General features: G+C 46.9%; 1 protein-coding gene across 1 annotated transcript in view; it reads left to right on the forward strand.

Moving 5' to 3' along the window:
• ITGA9 (integrin subunit alpha 9) overlaps positions 1-21,185 on the forward strand; it is a 288,355-nt gene that overhangs the window by 26,243 nt on the left and 240,927 nt on the right. Inside the window, exon 5 of the mRNA XM_036267254.1 lies at positions 18,254-18,321. Within this exon, the coding sequence (XP_036123147.1) occupies positions 18,254-18,321 (68 nt within the window). The remainder of the gene's footprint in view (positions 1-18,253; positions 18,322-21,185) is intronic.

Below are 21,185 nucleotides of genomic sequence, written 5' to 3' on the forward strand. Positions count from 1 at the left end.
CAGTGTTGGTTTGAGGACTACACATTCTCTCATTTAATCTTTACCACAGCCCCCAAAATAGGTTTTTTTTTTCTCTTGGGCTTGAGTACAGGGAGTTTATTTTGGAAGTTATTCAAGAAGACCCCAGTGGGCGAGTGGAAGGCGAGACCGGGAGGGGAGGCAGCCCGCCAGGGACGTTGTTACCCACAGGTCACACCATGGGCAGTTGAGGCACGTGTCTGGGGAGCACTGTGACCAGCAGAGAACACACCTCAGAATCATCCCGCCTGAGGGCTGAGGAGCCGGGTCTCTGTCCCTTGGCATCCTGCTCTCCACGTGCGTGGGCAGGGAAGGCCCGGCAGAGTGCTGTCAGGTGCTACGTCACAGCCAAGGGGAGGGCTGAGGAGCCAGGTCTCTGTCCCCTGGCATCCTGCTCTCCACGTGCGTGGGCAGGGAGGCCGGCAGAGTGCTGCCAGGTGCCACGTCACAGCCAAGGGGAGGGCTGAGGAGCCGGGTCTCTGTCCCCTGGCATCCGCCTGTCCACGTGCGTGGGCAGGGAGGCCCGGCAGAGTGCTGCCAGGTGCCACGTCACGGCCGTGGTGGGCCCCTCAGGATGCCTGCGGAGCCTCTCTCCTGTTACCCACGAGGAAGCCGAGACTCAGGGTTTGAGCAGAAGGCCAAAGGTCACTCATGCAGTACGTTGTAGCTCTGGGTCTTGAATTTTGCATCTGTCTGACCTCAGAAAGCTTTTCTGTGCCCTGGTGGTTAGTGGTTTGTGTTTGTGTTTCGGATTTTCTATTTAAATGAGAATTAAATAAGAGCCGTCAACAGCCCTCACTGAACGAGAGAGCGTGACGGAGCCGCCCCGGGGGTATAAGCACGCGGTGGGGCTGTGGCGGTTGTGGATGATGCTCCCGGAAGCCCTGCCTGCTTCCCCGTTGTCTGGGCTGGCGGCTCTGGCGTGGTGCTCGGCAGGGACGTGGAAGCCTGTGTGAGCCGAGGAGAGCGGCAGCAGGGCTGGTGACAGGTGACGTTCAGGTCATCACCGTAGTGCGTGAGCTCTGAGCCGAGGCCTTAAGAGGCATCGGGGTTCCCGCCACCCCTGTGGGTGCCTCGGACCATAGCCGTAGAACAGGCCCCTTATAGCTCCCGGGTCCCAGGAGAGAGATGTGTGATTAGACCTGAACGGAACCTGCAGCAGGACACCAGCTGGATCAGCCAAACCCCAGCTGCTCTGTAGATGCATGAGTGAGAAGGTCATTGTTTGCCATGGAGATTTCATGGTCCTTATGCAGAAGTCACTGACTGACATCTCAGGAAACGAAATTCCTCTTAACAGTGCCTGTGGGATGGCCTTTGATTGTTCCTTGACTTAGCGATGGCCAAATGGAGCCAACAAAGAAATGAGCAGAATGGTCATGCCCTGCCCAGGGCTCCTTCCACACGGTCACACACACACACACACTTCCATCTCCTAACTCAGTCTTTGGCCAGGAACAGTAAGGGGCGAGCCTGCAGGGGGGAGTGTTGGAGTCTAAGAGCAGCCCCTTAGAACAGCAGAGGTCTGAACAGAACATTTCTGTGGTTCTTGGTCCGGTAAGAGGCGCAGGGTGGCAGACGCTCGGATTTCTCTAGAAGACTGGAAAGGCAGGGTGGGGGTGCAGGCCTCCGTTAGGGCTCGCGCCTGTGCTCTGTTGGCTTTGGGGATCTCCACCTCCCTGTTTTGTGGTCTGAATGAAAGCTACACTGGCTCTGAAGGCAACCGTTACTTCCTCTTAATGTGGAAAAATTTGGTGACGCAAGCTCTCCATTCACTGGGTGGAGGATCACATTATGGTTAAGGACATCGGAAGCATTTGAGAGTTTGATGTGATATCACCTTTACTAGCCTGTCTTTGTTGAGGTCTGGAGATGTGGTGTGGCTTTCTCAAGGCCAAGTTTTTCTTTCCATTCTGTTATTCACTGAGCACACAACGGAGAATAGCATGGTGGCCAAGAGCTCAGACTTGGGACCTGGCTGCCCAAGTTCATGACCTGGCTCTGCCATTTGTTAATGGGGTCACTTCAGATGAATTCTTTTTTTTTTTTTTTCTTTTTTGATACGTGTCTCTAGCAGGAACTGAACCTGGGACTCTCTGGTCCGCAGGCCGACGCTCCAACCGCTGAGCCAAACCGGCCAGGGCCCTATGAGTTCTTTAATGTCCTTGTGCCTGGCCCCCCTCAAGGGACTGTGAAGAGGACTGAGTTAATGTTTATTAGTTCTTAGAACTGTCTGGCATGTATATACTGATACGCTACATGCTGAGCATATATATACCAAAACCCCATCTTATGGGCAACTGTACTACATACCAAGTAAGTGTTTGTTAATCACCATGGGGTGACTTCATTGTCTACCAGGAATTGAGTCCACTTAAGCTTATTAAGTACCTGTTAGACACTGCTGAGTGCCTGATAGATAAATCCCAAGTCTCTGCTCTCAAGAAGCTCCCCATTCTACAGGGAAGAACAGAGAGGGAACATGAGGTATCAAGAGTAGAAGAGCTGTGTGTGGGGTACAGAATTCCATGCCAGTGTATGCTGCCGGGTACCTCTCCCCAGGGGCCACACTACATCCAAGTTCAAGTCGGCATTCAGGCAGAATTATTTTACAATGGGAAAAATTGAGACCTGTGTCGAGTCTGCAGTCTGTTGGGGCCCAGAGGTAAGGAATGGTGGGACTCCACATTGGCCATGGCCGAGGGTGCAGGGCAGGGGAGGAAGGGTACGCTTCCTGCACAATAGTGGAAAGACCGTGGAAGGGGGTGGGATGCCCGTTCAAACCTGCTCTTCATGTTCTTGTCTTTGTGGCCACAGGTCTGTGGCTGGACCCTCAGTGGGAATGGACGCTGTAATGGCTCCATTGCATTTACTTCTCAGGGTTATTGGGAGGGGGGAGGATCATGAGAAAACTCAGGTGAGAGTACTCAGACCACACAATGGTATAATTGTGGCCTCGTTGTGGGTCCCGTGAGGGCGAGCTGTTCTCTCTTCAGAATGCAGCAAGGTTGGTTTAATTAAGGAAAGCCTCTAAGTGTGTGGGCACCTGTCCAAACGTCTCAAACCTTTGAATTCTTAAAAATTGGTCTTGGGTTTGGCACAAGGGCCTTTTTCTCATGACTTTTCAGGTGCTTCCTGTTTCTGGTTTGGTGGGAAATGCTATCAGAATATCCTGTTTGGAACCAGGAAATGTAGAGGGAATGGGAAACAAAAATGAATCTAGGACAAAGTAAAATAAACGAGTGGCGCGTGCCCTTAAGTTATACCATTTAGTTTATGTTCGATACAAGAACAGTGTCATCGCTGCCGTATGTTGTGGGTTTTATCAGAATCTGTGAGGAACTGAGAGGTTCGGTGGGATGACATATGGGGAAAACTTTGTAAATTACAGAGCAAACACTCAAAACTGTTAGTTACTATTAGCCAAAGTCATGATATCTTAGGACTCCCAAAAATTGTCAGTGCGCTGATAAAATCAAGCACCGATTCCTTTCATCCTTTGCCCTTGAACCCATTGAGACAAGAAGCCGGAGCTTGGCCGGAGTGGAGCTATAAAAAAGTCATCTTTTGATTGGGATAGAACAACCACACTGATACGGAATAATTTGGGAGTAGCTCGGCTACATTAACAAAAAGTGTTCCAGATAAAACCCTGACAAAGAAGTGCAATTAGGATGCCGTTGCATAGTAGACCTAACTTCAGAATCTGGCTTTACCTCTCACTTATTCCTGGGATTTAACCCATAGCTCTTAGTTCTCGCTGGGCGACTTTGGACAAACCCCTTGAGCCTCAGTGCCCTCATCTGTAAAATGGGGGAAATCAAGTTCTACTAAAGAGGTATTTGAGGTATATAACGTGCTTAACACAGTTCACAGCTCAGAGTGAACACTCAATACATGTGAATTTTTAAATTCACTTTTAAGTACCATAATAGGATTATTAAACATTCTCAGAAGGTGACTAGCAGATCCTACTTTAATGAATAGATAATGAATGTTAGAAAGCTGGGTATTACTAAAATGTTAAGACTTCTTGAGCCCTGGCCGGTTTGGCTCAGTGGCTAGAGTGTTGACCCACGGACCCAAGAGTTGTGGGTTCGATTCTTGTCAGGGCACATACCTTGGTTGTGGTTTGATCCCTAGCCCTGGTTAGGGTCATGAGGGAGGCAACCAATCAATGTATCTCTCTTACATCAATGTTTTCTTTGTCTCTCTCTGTCTCTCTCTCTCCCCCCCCCCCCCCCCTTCCTTCCTTCTACCCTCCCATTCTATCTGAAAATCAATGGCAAAATATCCTTGGGTGAGGATGAAAAAAAAAAAGACTTCTTGAAAAGATGATCATTTCTTAAATAATTTGAAGATCGTATTTGCACAATTGATTTGCTTGTTAAACTCTCCTCTTTTTGTAGATGGAGAGTTTACAAAACTCTCTGACTCATGCCATGTTTAAATGGTCTCAAGTTTGGAATTGTTGGGGTTTGAATTTATCAGATTTTACTGTATTTTAAAATGATCCCATTGATCCCAAAGATTCTGTACCACTTTCTTTATTACTGGGAGTGGCTGGCCTTTTATTCCCAATTTCTTTTTCATCTCCAGAGGCATTGATCATTTCTAGGGAAGGAAACAGGTCACCCGTTCAGATGTGAAGATTTTTTTCATCCCCCTTCTAATGTTGGAGGCCATGGCTCCACAGCGGATAAAAATAAAGAGCCATTTACAAATGAAAAGCAATTGAGGTTTTGTTCTGTTTCATTGTGTTTTGTTTTGGAGAGAACCATAAAAGTCTAAGTTAATCCATTAAAAAAATGTAAGAACAACCCCCCCCCCCCATAAATTTTTATTAAATAAAGAACTGTACATTTACATAGGACTTTATGGGTTCCAAAGAGCTTTCATAAATCTTATCTCATTTAACTAAATACAGCATTTAACTAAAAAGTGGATGCAGTTAGCCTAGGGGACTCCACTAGCTCCATCCTGACAACTCCCTGAGACTGACGCCCCATCCAGCTTGTGCATTGTTTGAGGCCCTTTTGGCACCAGCCAGCCTGGGCCCTATTGCAGTCTTTCTTAAAAAACTCTTGAGGAATTTCAGTCAAGCTGGGGTGGTGCCAGAGACATACAGGGAGAAACTGAGTTGCATGGCTTCAGGGCAAGGGCTGAGGGATGGCTGCCGTTGTCCCTGTGTTGGCATTGACAATGGGTGCTATCCTTCCTATGGTGAGCCCTCCCCCAACATGGCCAAATCTGAATCTGCATTAACCTGGTAAACACCACTCAGCCCACACTGGTGACTCCCTTAGACCTGCCTCATTCAACTTGCATATTGTCTGAGGCCTTTTCAGTGGCAGAGCCTAATAGGTGGCTGGCAGGTGGTGGCAGGTCTTGAGGTACCTAGGGCCTTTTACTGCCCTGCCCCAGGCCTGGGACTGGTGACAGCTGGTCTCAGGTTGCAGCATGGCCTCTCTCATGCATATCCAAGCCCAGCACAGGCAGCTACCAACTGCGGATCACTTTTAGCTCCTAACAGGTAGTCCCAGGCTTGCCACAGGCAGTGTCTGACTTTGGACTACACTGGGGCCCCTCCCAAGAAGCCCCAGAACCAACACACATGGTGTCTGGCTATAGACTACAACAGAACACCACTGGATTAGCTCCACAAGCAGCATACCCACAGCATAGTCTCGGCAGGCACCAGACCCTGCTGGGGCAAATCCTGCACCATGGCTCATGACCAATCCTCACAGCTAGGGTCAACCCCATCTGCTTACATGCTAACATCAATCAAGGCACAATTACAATAGGAGCGCCTACACAACACACACAAGGGACATTCCTGGAGCACCCCGCTCAGGTGACCAGGGAGACTGGGTCCCACCGGACATTTACTCCTTAAGGACACTCTATCAAGACTGGGAAATATAGCAAATATACCTAATATGTAGAAACAAACACAGAGAAACAGCCAAGATGCAGAGAGGAAGAAACATTCCAAATGAAAGAATAGAAGAAATCTTCAGAAAAAGAACTAAATGAAATGGTGGCAAGCAATCTATCAGATATAGAGTTCAAAACATCGGTTATAAAGATGTTCAAGGAACTTAGTGAGAACTTCAACAAAGAGATAGTAAGCCTAAAAAAGGACATAGAAATCATAAAAAATAACCAGTTGGAAATGAAGACTATAATAACTGAAATGAAGAATACACCAGAAGAAATCAACAACAGATTAGATGAAGCAGAGAATCACATTAGCAATTTGGAAGACAGGATAGCAGAAAACTCCCAATCAGAACAGCAGAAAGAAAACTCCCAATCAGAACAGGGTAGTTTAAGGGACCTCTGGGACAACATCAAGCATAACAACATTTGCATAATAGGGATATCAGAGAGAGAGCAAGGGATGGAGAACATATTTGAAGAAATAATGCCTAAAAACTTTCCTAACTTGGAGAATGAAATAGACAAGTCCAGGAAGTGCAGAGAGTTCCAAAAAAGATGAACCCAAAGAGGTCCACACCAAGACACATCATAATTAAAATGGTAAAGGTTAAAGACAAAGAGGGAATCTTAAAAGCAGCAAGAGAAAGACAGTTGCCTACAAGGGAACTCCCATAAGACTCAACTGATTTCTCAACAGAAAATTTTAGGCCAAACAGATTGACACAAAATATTCAAAGTGATGCAAAGCAAGGACCTACAACTAAGACTACTTTACCCAGTAAGGCTATCCTTTAAAATTAAAGGAGTTATAAAGAGCTTCCCAGACAAGAAAAAACTCAAGGAGTTCATCACCACCAAACCAGTATTACAAGAAATGTTAAAGGGACTTTAAGAAGAAGGAAGACAAAAAACAAACAACATAAATATGAATAATAAAATGGCAATAACTAGGTACCTATCAGTTATCACTTTAATGTAAATGAATTAAATGCTCCAGTCAAAAGAAATAGGGTAGCTGAATGGATAAAGAAGACCCACCTGGCAGGTTTGGCTCAGTGGTTAGAGCATCGGCCCACAGACCAAAGAGACTTGGGTTTGGTTCCCACTAGGGGAACGTAACTTGGTTGCAGTTTGTCCCCGGCCCTGGTTGGGGTGGTGTGGGTGGCAACCACTCGATGTATCTCTCTCACATTGATGTTTCTCTCTGTTTTTCTCCCTTTCTCCCTCATGCTCTATCTGAAGATAAATGCAAAAAAAATGTCCTCAGGTGAGGATTAAAAGAAAGACCCATTTCAGATGGAAAAAATACACATGGACTGAATGTAAAGCATTGAAAAAAGTTATTTCATGCAAATAGCAATGAAAACAAAAAGGCTGAGGCAATAATACTTATATCAGACAGAACAGACTTTAAAACAAAGACAAAGTAAACTTTAAAATAAGAGAAAGGAGGACACCACATAATGATAAAAAGATCAATTCAACAAGAGGATGTACCCTTATAATTTATGCACTCAATATAAAAAGCAAATATTGGTGGACATAAAGTCAGAGGTTGACAGTAATATAGTCATAGTAGGGGACTTTAACAGCCTTTGATATCCATGGATAGATCTTCCAGACAGAAAATTAACAAGGAAATGGCAGCCTTAAATAACACATGAGACCAGATAGATTTACTTGATATTTTCAGAGCATTTTATCCCAAAGCAGCAGAATATACATTCTGTTCAAGCACACATGGAACAGTTTCTAGGATAGACCACGTGTTAGGACACAAAACAAGTCTCAACAAATTTAGAAGGCTAAAATATCTAGTACCTTCTTCAACTACAATATTATGAAACTAGAAATCAATTACATAAAAAAGCACAAATACATGGACAAATAACATACTAAATGAATGGGGTAACAATGAGAACTCAAGGAAGAAATCAAAGATACATTGACACAAGTGAAAATGAAAACAACAACCCCAAATCTGTGGGACATAGTGATAGCAGTCCTAAGAGGAAAATTCATAGCAATACAGGACTACCTCAAGAAACAAAAATCTCAAGCAATCTAATCTTACACCAAAAGGAATTAGGAAAAGAGCAACAAAGCCCGAAGTGAGTAGAAGGTAGGGAATAATAAAGGTCAGAGTGGAAATAAATTAAATGGAATATAAGAAAAACAATGTTAGTCCAGCTGGTGTGGCTCAGTGGATGGAGTGTTGTTCCATGGACTGAGAGGTCCCAGTTTGATTCCCAGTCAGGACACATGTCTGGGTTGCAGGCTCCATCCTTAGTAGAGGGCATATAGAAGGCAGCCGATTGATGTTTCTTTCTCACATCGGTATTTCTGTCTCTTTCTTCCTCTCTCTCTAAAAAATCAAAAACAAAACGACAAAAGAAAAGCAGTACTAAAGAACACCAAAGCCAAGATCTGGTTCTTTGAAAAGGCAAAGCAAGATTGATAACCCTTTAACCAGGCTCGTCAAGAAGAAAAAAGAGAGAGAATCCCAATATATAAAATAAGAAATGAAAGAGAGGTGACAACTAACCACAGAAATACAGAGGATTGATAAGAAAACACTGTGAACAATTATTTGCCAACAAATTGGACAATCTGGAAGAAATGGGCAAATTTCTAGAAACATGATTTTCCAAGATTGAATAAAAAATAAGCAGAAAATCTGAACAGACTGATTACTACCAATGATATTAAATCAGTAATAAAAAAAACTCTCAACAAATAAAAGTCCTGGAGTAGCAGGTGGCTTCACAGTTGAATTGTACCAAACATTCATAGAAGCAATAATACCTGTCCTTCTCAAACTATTTTAAATTAAAGAGGAGGGAAGACTGCCAAGCTCATTTTATAAGGTCAGTAGTACCCTGATTACACAACCAGAAAAGACATGACAAAAAAAGAAATTATAGACCAATATTTCTGATGAACATAGATGTAAGAATCCTCAACAAAATGTTAATTGAATTCAGCAATACATTTAAAAGGTGGTATATCATGATCAAGTGGGATTTATTTCTGAGATGCAATGTTGGTTCAATATCCACAAATCAATTAACGTGATACACCACATAAACAAAATGAAGGTTAAAAATTCTATTATCATAGCAATAGATTCAGAAAAAAAACATTTGACAAAATCTAGCATCCGTTTATGATAAAAACGCTCAGCAGAGTAGGAATAGAGGGAACAGACCTCAACATAATAAAGGCAATATATGACAAACCCATAGCTGAAAGCATTTTTCTTAAGACCAGGGACAAGACAAGATTGTACACTTTCATCACTTTTGTTCAACATGGTATTGGCAATCCCAGCCACAGCAGTCAGACAAGAAAAAATAAAGGCATCAGAATTGGAAAGGAAGAGGTAAATTTACAGATGACATGATACTACATATAAAGAACCCTAAATACCCAAAAAAGTAGAACTTATAATAAATTCAATAAGCAGGATACAAAATTAATATTCAGAAATCACTTGCATTTTTCTACACCAATAATGACCTATCAGAATAAGAAATTAAGAAAACAATCCTATTTACAGTTTCATTAAAAAAAAAAAAATCTGGCAATAAATGTAACCAAGGAGATAAACAATCTATACTCGGAAAATTAGAAGATATTGAAGAAATAGAAAAAAGATACAAATGAATGGAAGCATATACTATGCACATGGATAGGTAGAATTAACATTGTTAAAATGTCCATGTTACCTAAAGCAATTTAAAGATTCAATGCAATTACTATCAAAATACTGATTGTATTTTTTTACAGAACTAGAACAAATCTAAGAATTTATATGGAACCACAAAAGACCTGATGAGCCAGAACAATCTTGAGAAGGAAGCACAAAATTGAAGGTATCATGCTACCTAATATCAAACTGTATAGTATCAAAACAGCATGGTACTGGTATAAAAACAGACACATAAATCAATGGAACAGAATAGAGAGCCCAGAAATAAACCCACATATGGTCAATTAATATATGATAAAGAAGGCAAGACTATACAATGGGGTAAAGACAGTTTCTTCAACAAGTGGTGCTGGAAAAATTGGACAGATAATACAAAAAATGAAACTAGACCACCTTCTTACACCATATACAAGAATCAACTCAAAATGGGTTAAAGACTTAAATGTAAAGCCCGAAATTATAAAATTCCTAGAAAAGAACACAGGCAGTAAAGTCTCTGACGTTGTCTTTAGTAATGTTTTTTTCCTGATATATCTGCTTGGGCAAGTGAAACAAAAGAAAAAAAATAAACAAATGGGACTACATCAAACTAAAAAGTTTTGCACAGCAAAGGAAACCATCAACAAAACCAAAAGACAACCTGAATGGAAGAAGATATTCACCAATGATACATCTGATAGGGTATTAATATCCAACACTGATAAAAGAATTCATGCAACTTAGCACCAAAAAACCCCCAAACAATTCAGTTAAAAAATAGGCAGAGAACCTGAATAGATGCTTCTCCAAAGAAGACATACTGATAGCCAATTGACATATGAAAAGATGCTTCACATCACTAATTATCAGATAAATGCAAATTAAAGCCACAAGGAGATATCACCTCACACTGTCAGAATGGCTCTCATCAATAAATCAACAACAACAAGCATTGGCAGGATGTGGAGAAGGTGAACTCTTGGGCACTGTTGGCGGGAATGCGGGTTGGTGTAGCCGTTGTCAAAAACAGTGTGGAGTTCCTCAAAACATTAAAAATAGAACTACCGCCCTGGCCGGTTTGGCTCAGAGGTTAGAGTGTCGGCCTGCGGTCTGGAGAGACCCGGGTTCGGTTCCCCCTAAGGGCATGTACCTCGGTTGCGGTTTGTCCCCGGCCCTGGTTGGTCGTGCGGGTGGCGGCCACGATGTGTCCCTTCACGTCGATGTTTCTCTCTCTCTCTCTCTCTCTCCCACTCCTGCTCTATCTGAATAAAGAATGAAAAAGTGTCCTCGGGTGAGGATAAAAAAAAAAAAAAAAAAATAGAACTACCTATGACCCAGGAATTTCACTTCTGGGTATATATCTGAAGAAATCCAAAACACTAATTCAAAAAGATACATGTATCCCCGTGTTCACTGCAGCTTTATTTACAATAGCCACGGTATGGGAACAATGCAAGTGCCAATCAATAGATGACTGGATAAAGAAGTGATGCATATATACAATGGAATATTACTTGGATATAAAAAATGAAACGTTGCCATTTGTGACAACATGTTAAGTCAAGTCAGACGGAGAAAGACCCCTTAGGTGGAATCTATAGAGCAAAATAAGGAACAAACGAAACAGATGCAGACTCAGGCACAGAACAAACTGAAGGTTGCTGGAGGGGAAGTGGTTGGGGGCTGGGTGAAAAGGGCGAATGGATTAAGAAGTACAAATTAGTAGTTACAAAATAGTCATGGGATGTAAAATACAGCATAGGGAATATAGTCAGCATTGTAATAACTATGTACAGTGCCAGGTGGGTACTAGAATTATTGTGGATGGGGGAGGCATCACTTCGTAAATTATACAATCGTCTGACCACTATGCTGTACACCTGAAACTAATATAAAATAATACTGAATGTCAAAAAAAGAAATATTGGGCTAACAGAGGAATTTATATATTCATTTACTCCTTAAATTTTATATATCTAATATTTATTATTTCATTTAAAAATAATAAAATGGATGGAGTTCTGAATTATGGCCAGTAAAAGCAGAGAAGGACCCGGGGGGGAGAGAGGAAGGGTGACCGGGGGTCACAGCCAGGCCCAGGGGAGGAGGCCAGGTCTCCGGCAGTGGCCTCAGGCCTCAGGGAACCCTGGCAAAGCTTTTCCTTTGGGGCCAAGGATTTTTATCTTGGGCACAAAAATGTGTGTATACTTCAGATGTGTGTCCATGCATCATGTGGTGTTATTGACTGCTTAAACTGTATCTTCTATGTTTTCCTTATGGTTGTCCAAATTTTATGAGTCTCCTCTTCTAAAATCGCATGTCTGTGTGATTGACATGTTGGGTTTTATTCCTCTCAGAGAAACTAACGGATTCAAATTTACCTGACACGAGTCAAGTGCCTACTAGGTGCCAGGTGTTGTGCAAGGTACTTAACATTTTTTGTCCTTATTGAACAATCACATCATTTTGTACGTGTTCTTACCCCTATTATACAGATGAGGAAACTGAGGCTCAGGGAGGTGGATGGAGGGTCATAGGATTTTTAAGCAGAGGAAAGGTTGCTGACTTTGAAGTTCAGAGTAGGTTTTCTTGTACTTCCTGTTCTGTTAGGATGTTGAACTCAAGTACTGAGGTTGCTCAACCAAGGTCCAGTCTGACCCCATCGTTCTAACACCTGGTGCCATTACGGCCCCTGCAACACATGCATTTGCCACATTGTGTTCATCCATTCATCCATCAATGGAAAACTTAAAAAAAAAAAAAAAAAAAGGATAGGGATATTATCACTGGAAATGTGCTGTGGGAAGCATGATAGTACGGTGGAAGCAGACTGGAAGTCAGGAGTCTTACTCTTTAATCCTGACTCAGGGTAATTAGCTGTGTGGCTTTAAATAAACCCCTTGCTGTCTCTGAGCAATAGTGATTTCATCTGTAAAATGAATGGCTAGGATTAGAATTATAGACATTCTCTAAAGATCATGTCCCCTCTTAAAGCCTCTTTTTCTCACTTAATTGTAAGTTTCCAGCTTTATTGCAGTTTGCATTTAATGCTCACCAAAGCTTAATCGTCAATTATTTTGATAAAATGCTGTCCCTTCCTTTCCAACATAGCTATTTAGATTTTTTTTTTTTTTTTCCATTTAGACTGTGGCCCCTCACAGCTGAGGGTGGTTTTGTTCTCTTTAGTTTGTATACTTCAGTGCCCTTTTGATTGCTATCTATCCAACTTCACTGTCTTCTAAATTGTTGTTTAATTTTTAGTTACTTAGTATTCATTCAGAAATTGAGCAAAAAATCAGAAATAATTTAAGACCGGAAAGCTATTTTTAAAAATCTGTTAATTTATTTCATGGCTAAGTTAAGAAACTATGGAAAAATAATTTAAAAATTGGCTGGTTTGGCTAGCAGTTAGAGCATCAGCCCTAGGACCGAAGGCTCTCAGGTTCCATTCCGGTCAAGGGCACGGACCTGGATTGCAGGTTTGACTCCCTGCCCTGGTCAGGGTTCTGCAGGAGGCAATCAATCTCTGTGTTTCTATCAAGTCAATGTTTCTGTCTCTCCCTTCCTCCCTACCTCTTTCCCTCCCTCCCTTCCTCCCACTCTGTCTAAAAATCAGTGGAAAAAATATCCTTGGGTGAGGATTAACAAAACAAAACAAAAAAAATTGGTGTGTTAAAAAGACTAGCTTTGAAAGATGAAACGTTCTTAAGTGGGTAATAGGAAGAGACATGAGTAAGAAGGATATATGTTACTCTGTATATAAATCCTGATCATTCCATGGGTCGGTTTGATCCCACCAGTGTCTGGGAAGGGTGCAGGAAGCGACCCCACCCAAGTTTATTCTTGAATGAATTAAAATTCATTAGTGAAAGCTGCCCACATTGAGTTTTGGATTGTGGACATTTGGAAATCAGTATTTTTTTCCCTCTCTGAATTGCCTTCTGTTTAGACAGGGCTTAGTAAAACCAGCAGCTAAACCAGGGAAAATACTGCCGTTTTTAGAATGCAGAGCCATACGACTTCATGAATCAAAGTGTGTGACGCAGGCCCACTAATTCAGACCCAGCCACAGCAAAAAAGACAGCCTTCCAGCCTGTTCCCGGCTCCTCCAAGCCACGCCTGGGCCCCCTCGCCCACCACATCTTCTGCTTCCCAGATTGTTTCTCCAAATTTAACAGCCGTAGAGCTGCTACAGCGCCTGTGAGCTGCTGTTCCACCAAGTGGCTTCTCGTTTGCTGCTGCGAGGCGGATACACGTTTTGTTCCCCAGCGGCCACATCCTCGGGGCATTGGAGACGGAGACTGGACGCGCCCAGGAGCAGCCCACCGGGGGCCCACACCCTTTGTGTGTGCAGGAAAAGTCTTCCTGGGAACTCCAGAGGCTGAAGGTCCCACCCATTCCTCCACCCCGCACTTCCTGGACTTCTCAATGGAGGGAGGGTGTGTGACCTGGGGGTCTCTTGGGATCGCCGTGCCAGGGCAGCCCCTTATCTCCATGCCCATGACCCTTCTCGTTCTGTGGGAGAGGCTTTCCTGCCTCGGTCTGGGCAAGCAGAGGCTGAGGTTTCCAGGATGTGGGCACGGCACCCAGGTGGGTCTACCATACCCAGGTCCTAGGCCTGTATGTAGACATTTGGAAAGTGGATTAAGGAGGAACCTCAACCTGACCTCTTTATATCATTTTAAAAAAGAAAGAACCAGATGGAAAGAACAGTGGTATCTTTAAAAAAAAATTTTTTTAAATTGATTTTAGAGAGAGGAAGGGAGAAGAAAAGAGAGATAGAAACATTGATAAGAGAGAACATGACTGGCTGCCTCCTGTATGCGCCCCACTGAGGATCGGGCCCACAACCTGGGCATGTGCCCTGACTGGGAATCGAACCGGCGACCTCTTGGTGTGGGGGTCGGTGCTCAACCACTGAGTCACACCGGCAGGGCAGAACAGCGATATCTTTAACTCACAGAAATAGCACTCAAGCAAGTAAAAACAGCTGGAGTGTGTGTGCTGTGGCCCAGTGCCTGGTGAGTCTGGCCACCATCTCTTGGGAAAGTCCCCATATCCCCGGCCTGGGCCCTAATGGTCACCATGGCACCCTGAGGGGTCACTTTGCCTGTGTGACCTTGTTCCCTTTGCAAGTGCTCTCTTGGGTCACTTCTCACTTATTTGGGATGACTGACTCTCCTCTCTAGTAGGACAGCACAATGTGATTTTTTTTTAACTGCAGAGAAGCAGGCTGGATTGGGCACAGAACTTGGGCCTGGGCAGCCGTATTTGGACAGCGGTGCTGCCTCTCAGGATGTGATGGATCAGGAATAGCTTTGAAGTCCTCTGTGATGGCCGTTCACACCAGTTCTTCAGAGAGGTTTGCTTTTGGCTTTGAGAGCACTTTGCACAGGGAGGGATGGGTTTGGCCTGGTCTCCTGGGTGGGCTACCCTGGCTGGGCTCAGGGGCTTCTCTTGCGTTTTTAAGGACAGTCAGTGAGTGGTTGTGCCTGGGGATGGGCAGGGATGGAAGGACTGGATCTGAATATTCTCCTGAGGCCCAAGAGGAGATGGAATTGCCCAAGGTAGGCTCAGGCAATCTAGGTTTGGAAAGCCCAGAAAAATCCATCCTGTGGGTCCTAGCTCTGATCATACCCACCGTCATGCTTGGCCCCTGCAGTTAGTGGTGGCACCGGGTGGAGAACCCAGGACACAGTTTCATTTCAATCAGGGCTGGGGTGGGGGTCAGGGAGCCTGCCAGGTTGGAAGAGAGAAGGCAGGGCTGGAAGGTCGGGGACAGAGGCCCAAAAGGAAGCAGGTTAGAGAGTAGTCAGGTACTTAGTGGCAGGAGGAACGTGTCTGGCCTCTTACATTTTCCACCTGGGCCTCGGGTCCTTGCACGGAACAGCACGTGTGCCCACTGTCAGCGCATACAGGTGCCTGGCACAGGGCTGGTGTTGGGGGCACTGAGATGAATGAACTCATCTTTGTGCTGAATAAACTGTGAGATGAACATTTTGTGATGGGGAGAGGGTTTCATGTACCTCTAGCTGCAAGGTCCCTGGACAGAGGCGGAGGAGGGTTCTGGAAGGGCTGTGCAAGGCTTGGAATGTGAAACCGTCTAACCCGGTCGCACCAGCTGAGCCTTCCTAGACTGGAGTTGCTACAACTGCCCCTTCCCTCCTAGAGTCCGTGGCGTGGGAGGGGGTGGATCCTCTTCCAAGGTAAGGGGCTAATCAGACAGTCACGCAGGATTCTGGGAGGTCGGAACATTGCCTGTCCTCTAATTGAGAGCTATGCTTCCCGCCAGGAGCCCCACATGGTTTGAGTCCGTGTTTTAGAGCATCCTGAGAAGGCAGTTACAGACCCTGGGGTTTCAGAAACATCAGAGCCAGTGGGATCGTGCCTGCTTTCTGTGCAACCCTGGCCCTCAGACCTCTGATGAGGCAGGTTTCCATTTGGGGAGCCAGGAGTTGGTGCCTCCGTGCTGGCTGACGAAGGGGTGATGCTTAAAGGGCTTTACGTTGCTGGCCTTTCACCTGGGGCCAGGAGTGGGGTACTCTCAGCTCCCACCTCAGAGCCCCCAGATCCTGCTCCTGGCGTAGAGTTTGGGGGTGAGTTGGGGAGAGAGACTGAAGTTTCCTTACCTACCATTTCTTAGCATCTGTCACAAAAGAGACTGTGAGACATGTTTCCTCTTTAAAACATGAACAATTCCCACATAATTCCTGTTCACATCATACACTTCTGAGGCTGATCTGGTGCCCTGCCATACAGTTTCGTGCAGCTTGGGGGTGTCTGAATTTCCTTTCTGTTTCATTTGTTTGGGGGTTACAGTTGGGTGTTGAGCCCCTGGAGTCCGTGGGTGGCTATGCTTTCCCCAGACCTTCCAGATTCAACGCAACTGCTCAGGTTGGGATGTTTTATCCTTGTTGCCATTGTGCGGTGTGATGTAGGGATTAGTATTAATTTTCATAGTTTCTTGCCATCCTACAATGTGATGCAGAATCTGTCTGCACAAGCCGCCTCCCAGCCCTGGTGCGGGACGGTGCCCAGAACAAGCAGGTTCTCCCTGTGATCACAGGACAGGCGGAGGAGCGGAGTCAGCCCTCTGCAGGGAGGACGGGTAACTCACTTGACATTCCGTTGTAATTGAGCAGCCGGTTAATGGCCACTTACTGGAAAACGTTACCAGGCTCCGCGGTGAGTGTTGTTAGAAACTGAATTACTCTGGATTTGTCCCCAGGGCCCTTTCGTCCTTCTCCAGCACACAATCTGAGCTGCAGGAAGTGGCAGTGTGTTGCAATCTTGGCTTCCTTGCTTCTTTGTATTATTTATTTTGTTTCAAATTTAAGGATATTGTGTATTTAAGTGTAAACATTTCAAAAGGAAGTATATTGCTTTTAATGGTACCAGAGACTTGTCAAGAGCCCAGGGGTTGATGGGGAGGGGGGAGGGGGGCCTCCCTGAATTATTCTGCTGGGTAGCGCCAGCCTGAAGGTGCCCAGGGTCAGCCATGAGCCAGTGTCCAGCCATGTCAGGGTCACATGTAATTAACCGGAGTCACCTGAGCTGAGCATCTCTCCATGTCCAGGACTTCACACATGCAGTGATTCCAGATGGCTGGTCGCTTCCTGGCTGTTGTGCGGTCAGTCACTTTGCAAAACCTAGGACCGAGCACAGAGCTGAAAGAATGTGGATTTTTGAGTCTGCCGAGCTTGGGGTAGAATTTTGGCTTGGCTGTTTACTAGCTGTGTGACTTTGGACAGTTCACTTAACCTCTCTGAGCCTCAGGAGTTTCTTCTGTTAGCAGGTCCAGGGCGATACAGGCTCCCAGGGATGTGGGCAGACACAGCGCTATGAACACAGCCATGCCGGGAACATGCTAAACAGTTTTCCTGCCAAAGTAAAAGGAAAACAGCAGCAACACATGCCCTTTTTGTCAGGGTGGAGTGTTGGGAACTCCACCCTGAGGGCGTGGAGGAGGCCGCTTTTGTTTCCTTTTGACCTGGAGAGAGCCTCCCCTGTTCCTCATGTGGAACAAGGGAGACAGAGACGTCAGTGTGCGGTGTCACCATGCCATCGGCGATGGTGTGGCCATGTGCTGGGGCAGGTGTGCGGAGGCCCCTCCCCTGGCAGCCCGGGCTCTCACGACCAGTTTCTGGCTGGACGGTGGAAAGCATCTTGCCTCCAGCTGTATGGAGTGTCTTTTTTGGAGGTTTGGTCGTCCTCCAGGGGACTCCACAGTGGGAGAGCGACATCATTTCATTTCTGGGCCATGTTTTCAGCTCCTCCTTCCTGTGCTGGGGCTCTCCATCCTTTCTAAAGCAAATGAAATAACCGTCACCCGCTCCCACTCAATCACCATGGCCGCGGCGCCTCTCTCCCCACATGCGCGAGGAAGTCCTCTGGGGCACCTGGCAGCCTCACTACCTGGTGGCACCAGAGTCTGGATTTCCGAGGCCTGGCGGGTTCCCGAGACTTTCCGGCCGTGCCCGAGGCTGGACAGCAGGGCCCAGCCCGATGCGGCACTCGGGGCGCTGGCCAGCGAGATGGGCCGCCCGGCACTCGGCGGGCACACACTGACCAGGCTGTGGTCTGTTCTCCCCCCTCCAGAGTACAAGAAGAAGTACGGAGAAGAGCACGGCTCCTGCCAGGCTGGGATAGCAGGCTTCTTCACCGAGGTGGGTCTCCCCAGCCCCAGGCTGTACGCACCCACCTACCTTTGCGGCTAGCTCTTCCATCGATTCGAACAAACGTGTATCTTTAGTGCATCTTGGATTTTTTCTTTGCAGACATCATGTGGTAGAAACGAACTCCGTTGTTTTCTAAACATATAGTTGGTTGGTCTGATCCCGTGTTTCCTGTCCCCATTGATTTGAAACACCATCCTGCCATGTTCCAGCTCAGTGAGCCTGTAGACTGTGTGACGTCTGTGTCCGTCACTCCTCCAGTGAGGTCTGAAGTGTGACAGCCCAGTAGCGGCAGGGACCCACTGGAAGTTCACGAGCCGGTGACGACACAGGGGCTGGCGTGTTGTATGAGAGGCGCCGGGCGGGGTGTGCCCAGGGATTTGGAAGTGGGAGGGCCTGGAGGGAGGCCAGGCAGGGGTCTGTGATGGGGTCCAGCCCCAAAGCAACAGTGCGGGTTAGGGAGGCGCTTTAGGAAGGGAAATGATGTGGAGAGTTGGGGAACACGAAGGCAGCTCACCGGCACAGGGCTGTGGGGAGAGGGAGGAGGTTTCGTGCCGGGGTTCGGAAGAAAGGGGGCCCCCAAGGAGGACTCGCTGAGACAGGAAAATGGACGGGTCTGCTTTAGATACGTGCTGAGTGAGGTGATGAGACAGGACACTCACAGATGTTTTTAGAAGGTACGTGGACACAGGGACCGGATGCCAGCCTGAGTTAGAAACTTAGATGTGACCAGTGCTGGTAGCTCCCTGAGGGGACCCGCAGTGCTTAGCAGGGGGCAGAGTGGGTGCGGGGAGAATGCCCCCTTTAGATGGGGAGGAGAGAAGTACACTCATCGTGGAAGAACTCATCAGAGGTGTGATGACACACTAAAGGAGAGAAGGAGCCCCTGGGAAGGGGGTGTCATGGTGGTCTCGTCAGCTGGAAAGTCAGGGAAGAAGAGGAGGGTCTTGGGGCTGGGCAGAAGGGGGGCTTGGAAGGAGGAGCGGGCAGGGCAGGGGTGCGGAGGGGAACCCAGGCCCGTGCAAGCTCGAAGTAAGCAGAGGAACCAGGAGCTGGGCTCTGGATCTCAAGGGGACCACAGTGCCTCAGCATGTGCGCTTGGAGCGCGGGGCAGGGGCCTCGGTGCCTGGGGCGTGGGGCAGGGCTGGCAGTGGCTGGAAGGCTCCGTCCTCTGACCCAGCCACACTGTCTCCCGGCCTCTCTGGGCTTTGGCCTCTGCTTTGGTTCCCAGGCTTCTGGCCCCTGTGAACGGGAGGTCTTTGAACTCCCTGCCTCCCTCATTTCTGGAACTTCAGCTGTTGGAGGCTGAGCAGGAAATGTGGTTGAAGGGGTCAAACAGTGCTGCCCCTTCCTCTGCCCTCCTGCTGACCTCGCCACTTGGGCATGCCTTTGCCGTGAGCTGGGCTGTCCCGGCACAGGGCAGGCAGCTGCCTCCCGGGCTGGACGTGCTTCTGTGGCCTTCTGGACGCGGCCCTGTTGCCCTGACATACTCTAGCCCAAAGTGCCTGCTTGACCTGGAGGTCGGTGACCCTGGGGTTATCTAAGCTGTTTGAGTTATGGATACCATGTGAGTTTTCGCTGGCCGTGGAGCATAAGAGGGGATTTCCTGGGAGCTTCATTTATTTTTGTAGCCTAGGGTAACGGAGGTGATGGGTACCTCTAAGCAGCAAGAAGAGGCATGGACCAACCCCGCCAGTGTGAGAGCCCTCCAGGAAACCTGAGACATCTGGGGGGAAGGCCGTTCAGCATAGACTTCCATTGTAGGTCCCGAGCCTTCTTCTACCCTCCAGCTCCTGCCCCCGAGGCTTCTCGGCATGCCCGATACCCCCGTGCCGCCCACGCCGTGTATTGCTGGGATCCCACACGTTGCTGTAGGCAGCGGTGGCCGCAGGCTCCTGGAGAAGCTTGCGTTTCTGTGTGTGACGTTTGCGTTGGCTGGTCCTGGGCGTGGGGACTAAGCATTGGTAACATTTCCTGGCGCTTGTCGAAATGCCGAACAGTACAGGCATCCCCTGCATTGAATGGAAAAAACCAAATGTGAGGGACTTCAGACAGATGCTGCTTCCCTGCCCCCTCCTGCCACGTCCCCTACCCCGTCCCAGGGTCTCAGGCTTGGCTTCAGTTTATCCAGTTTGAATTGAAGGGAGATGGGGCATGAGCAGGAATCAAAGGAACTGTTGGTTTTCAAGGATTTGGAGGAGCGGGAATACCTTGTCATAGTCCCTCTGTAATGTTTGGGAGAGGGATATGTTAGACATGCATTTCTCGTCTGAAGCATCTGAAAGCAACGTGTCTACCGCCTGGCGTTCCGAAGGCCTTGCTGGCCTGTGGGATGCTCAGAGCTTTGGCTGAGAAGAGCCGCAGGTGGAGAAAGCGCTACACTGTGTGCACACTGGCACCGAGGATGCTGTTCGTGTGTCCTTTGGTGGCCTTTGTGCCTGGACACTGGCTCCAGACTCCTCTCTGAGGTCAAGGCCAAGGAAAGTCTCTCTGATGAACTGATCATCGGTCTTTCTCACACCTTCTAGAACTAGCACACTCCTTTCCACAGAACACGAGTGCAAGGGGAATGCATACATGCATGCATGCAAGGCCCATGTTTTCCCAGTGACAAGTCCCACGTGCAGAAAGTGGTATATTTTTTATAAAACAGCGAGATGTCCCTGAGCGTACCCAGCTTAGCAGCAGCATTTTCCTTTCGAGGCGGATAGATAGGGTCTCGGAACCTTAAAACGAAGCATTCGTGGTCCACACCGTCCTGAATTAGCAGGAGCAAACCGTCCAGGCAGAAGTCTAGTGGCTTGACTTCCATCTGCACTGTCATCCTCCTCCTTGCTCAGGGGCTTTCCCAAATT

This window comes from Molossus molossus, unplaced genomic scaffold (assembly GCF_014108415.1).
Source record: "Molossus molossus isolate mMolMol1 unplaced genomic scaffold, mMolMol1.p scaffold_m16_p_18, whole genome shotgun sequence".
Lineage (NCBI taxonomy): Eukaryota > Metazoa > Chordata > Mammalia > Chiroptera > Molossidae > Molossus > Molossus molossus.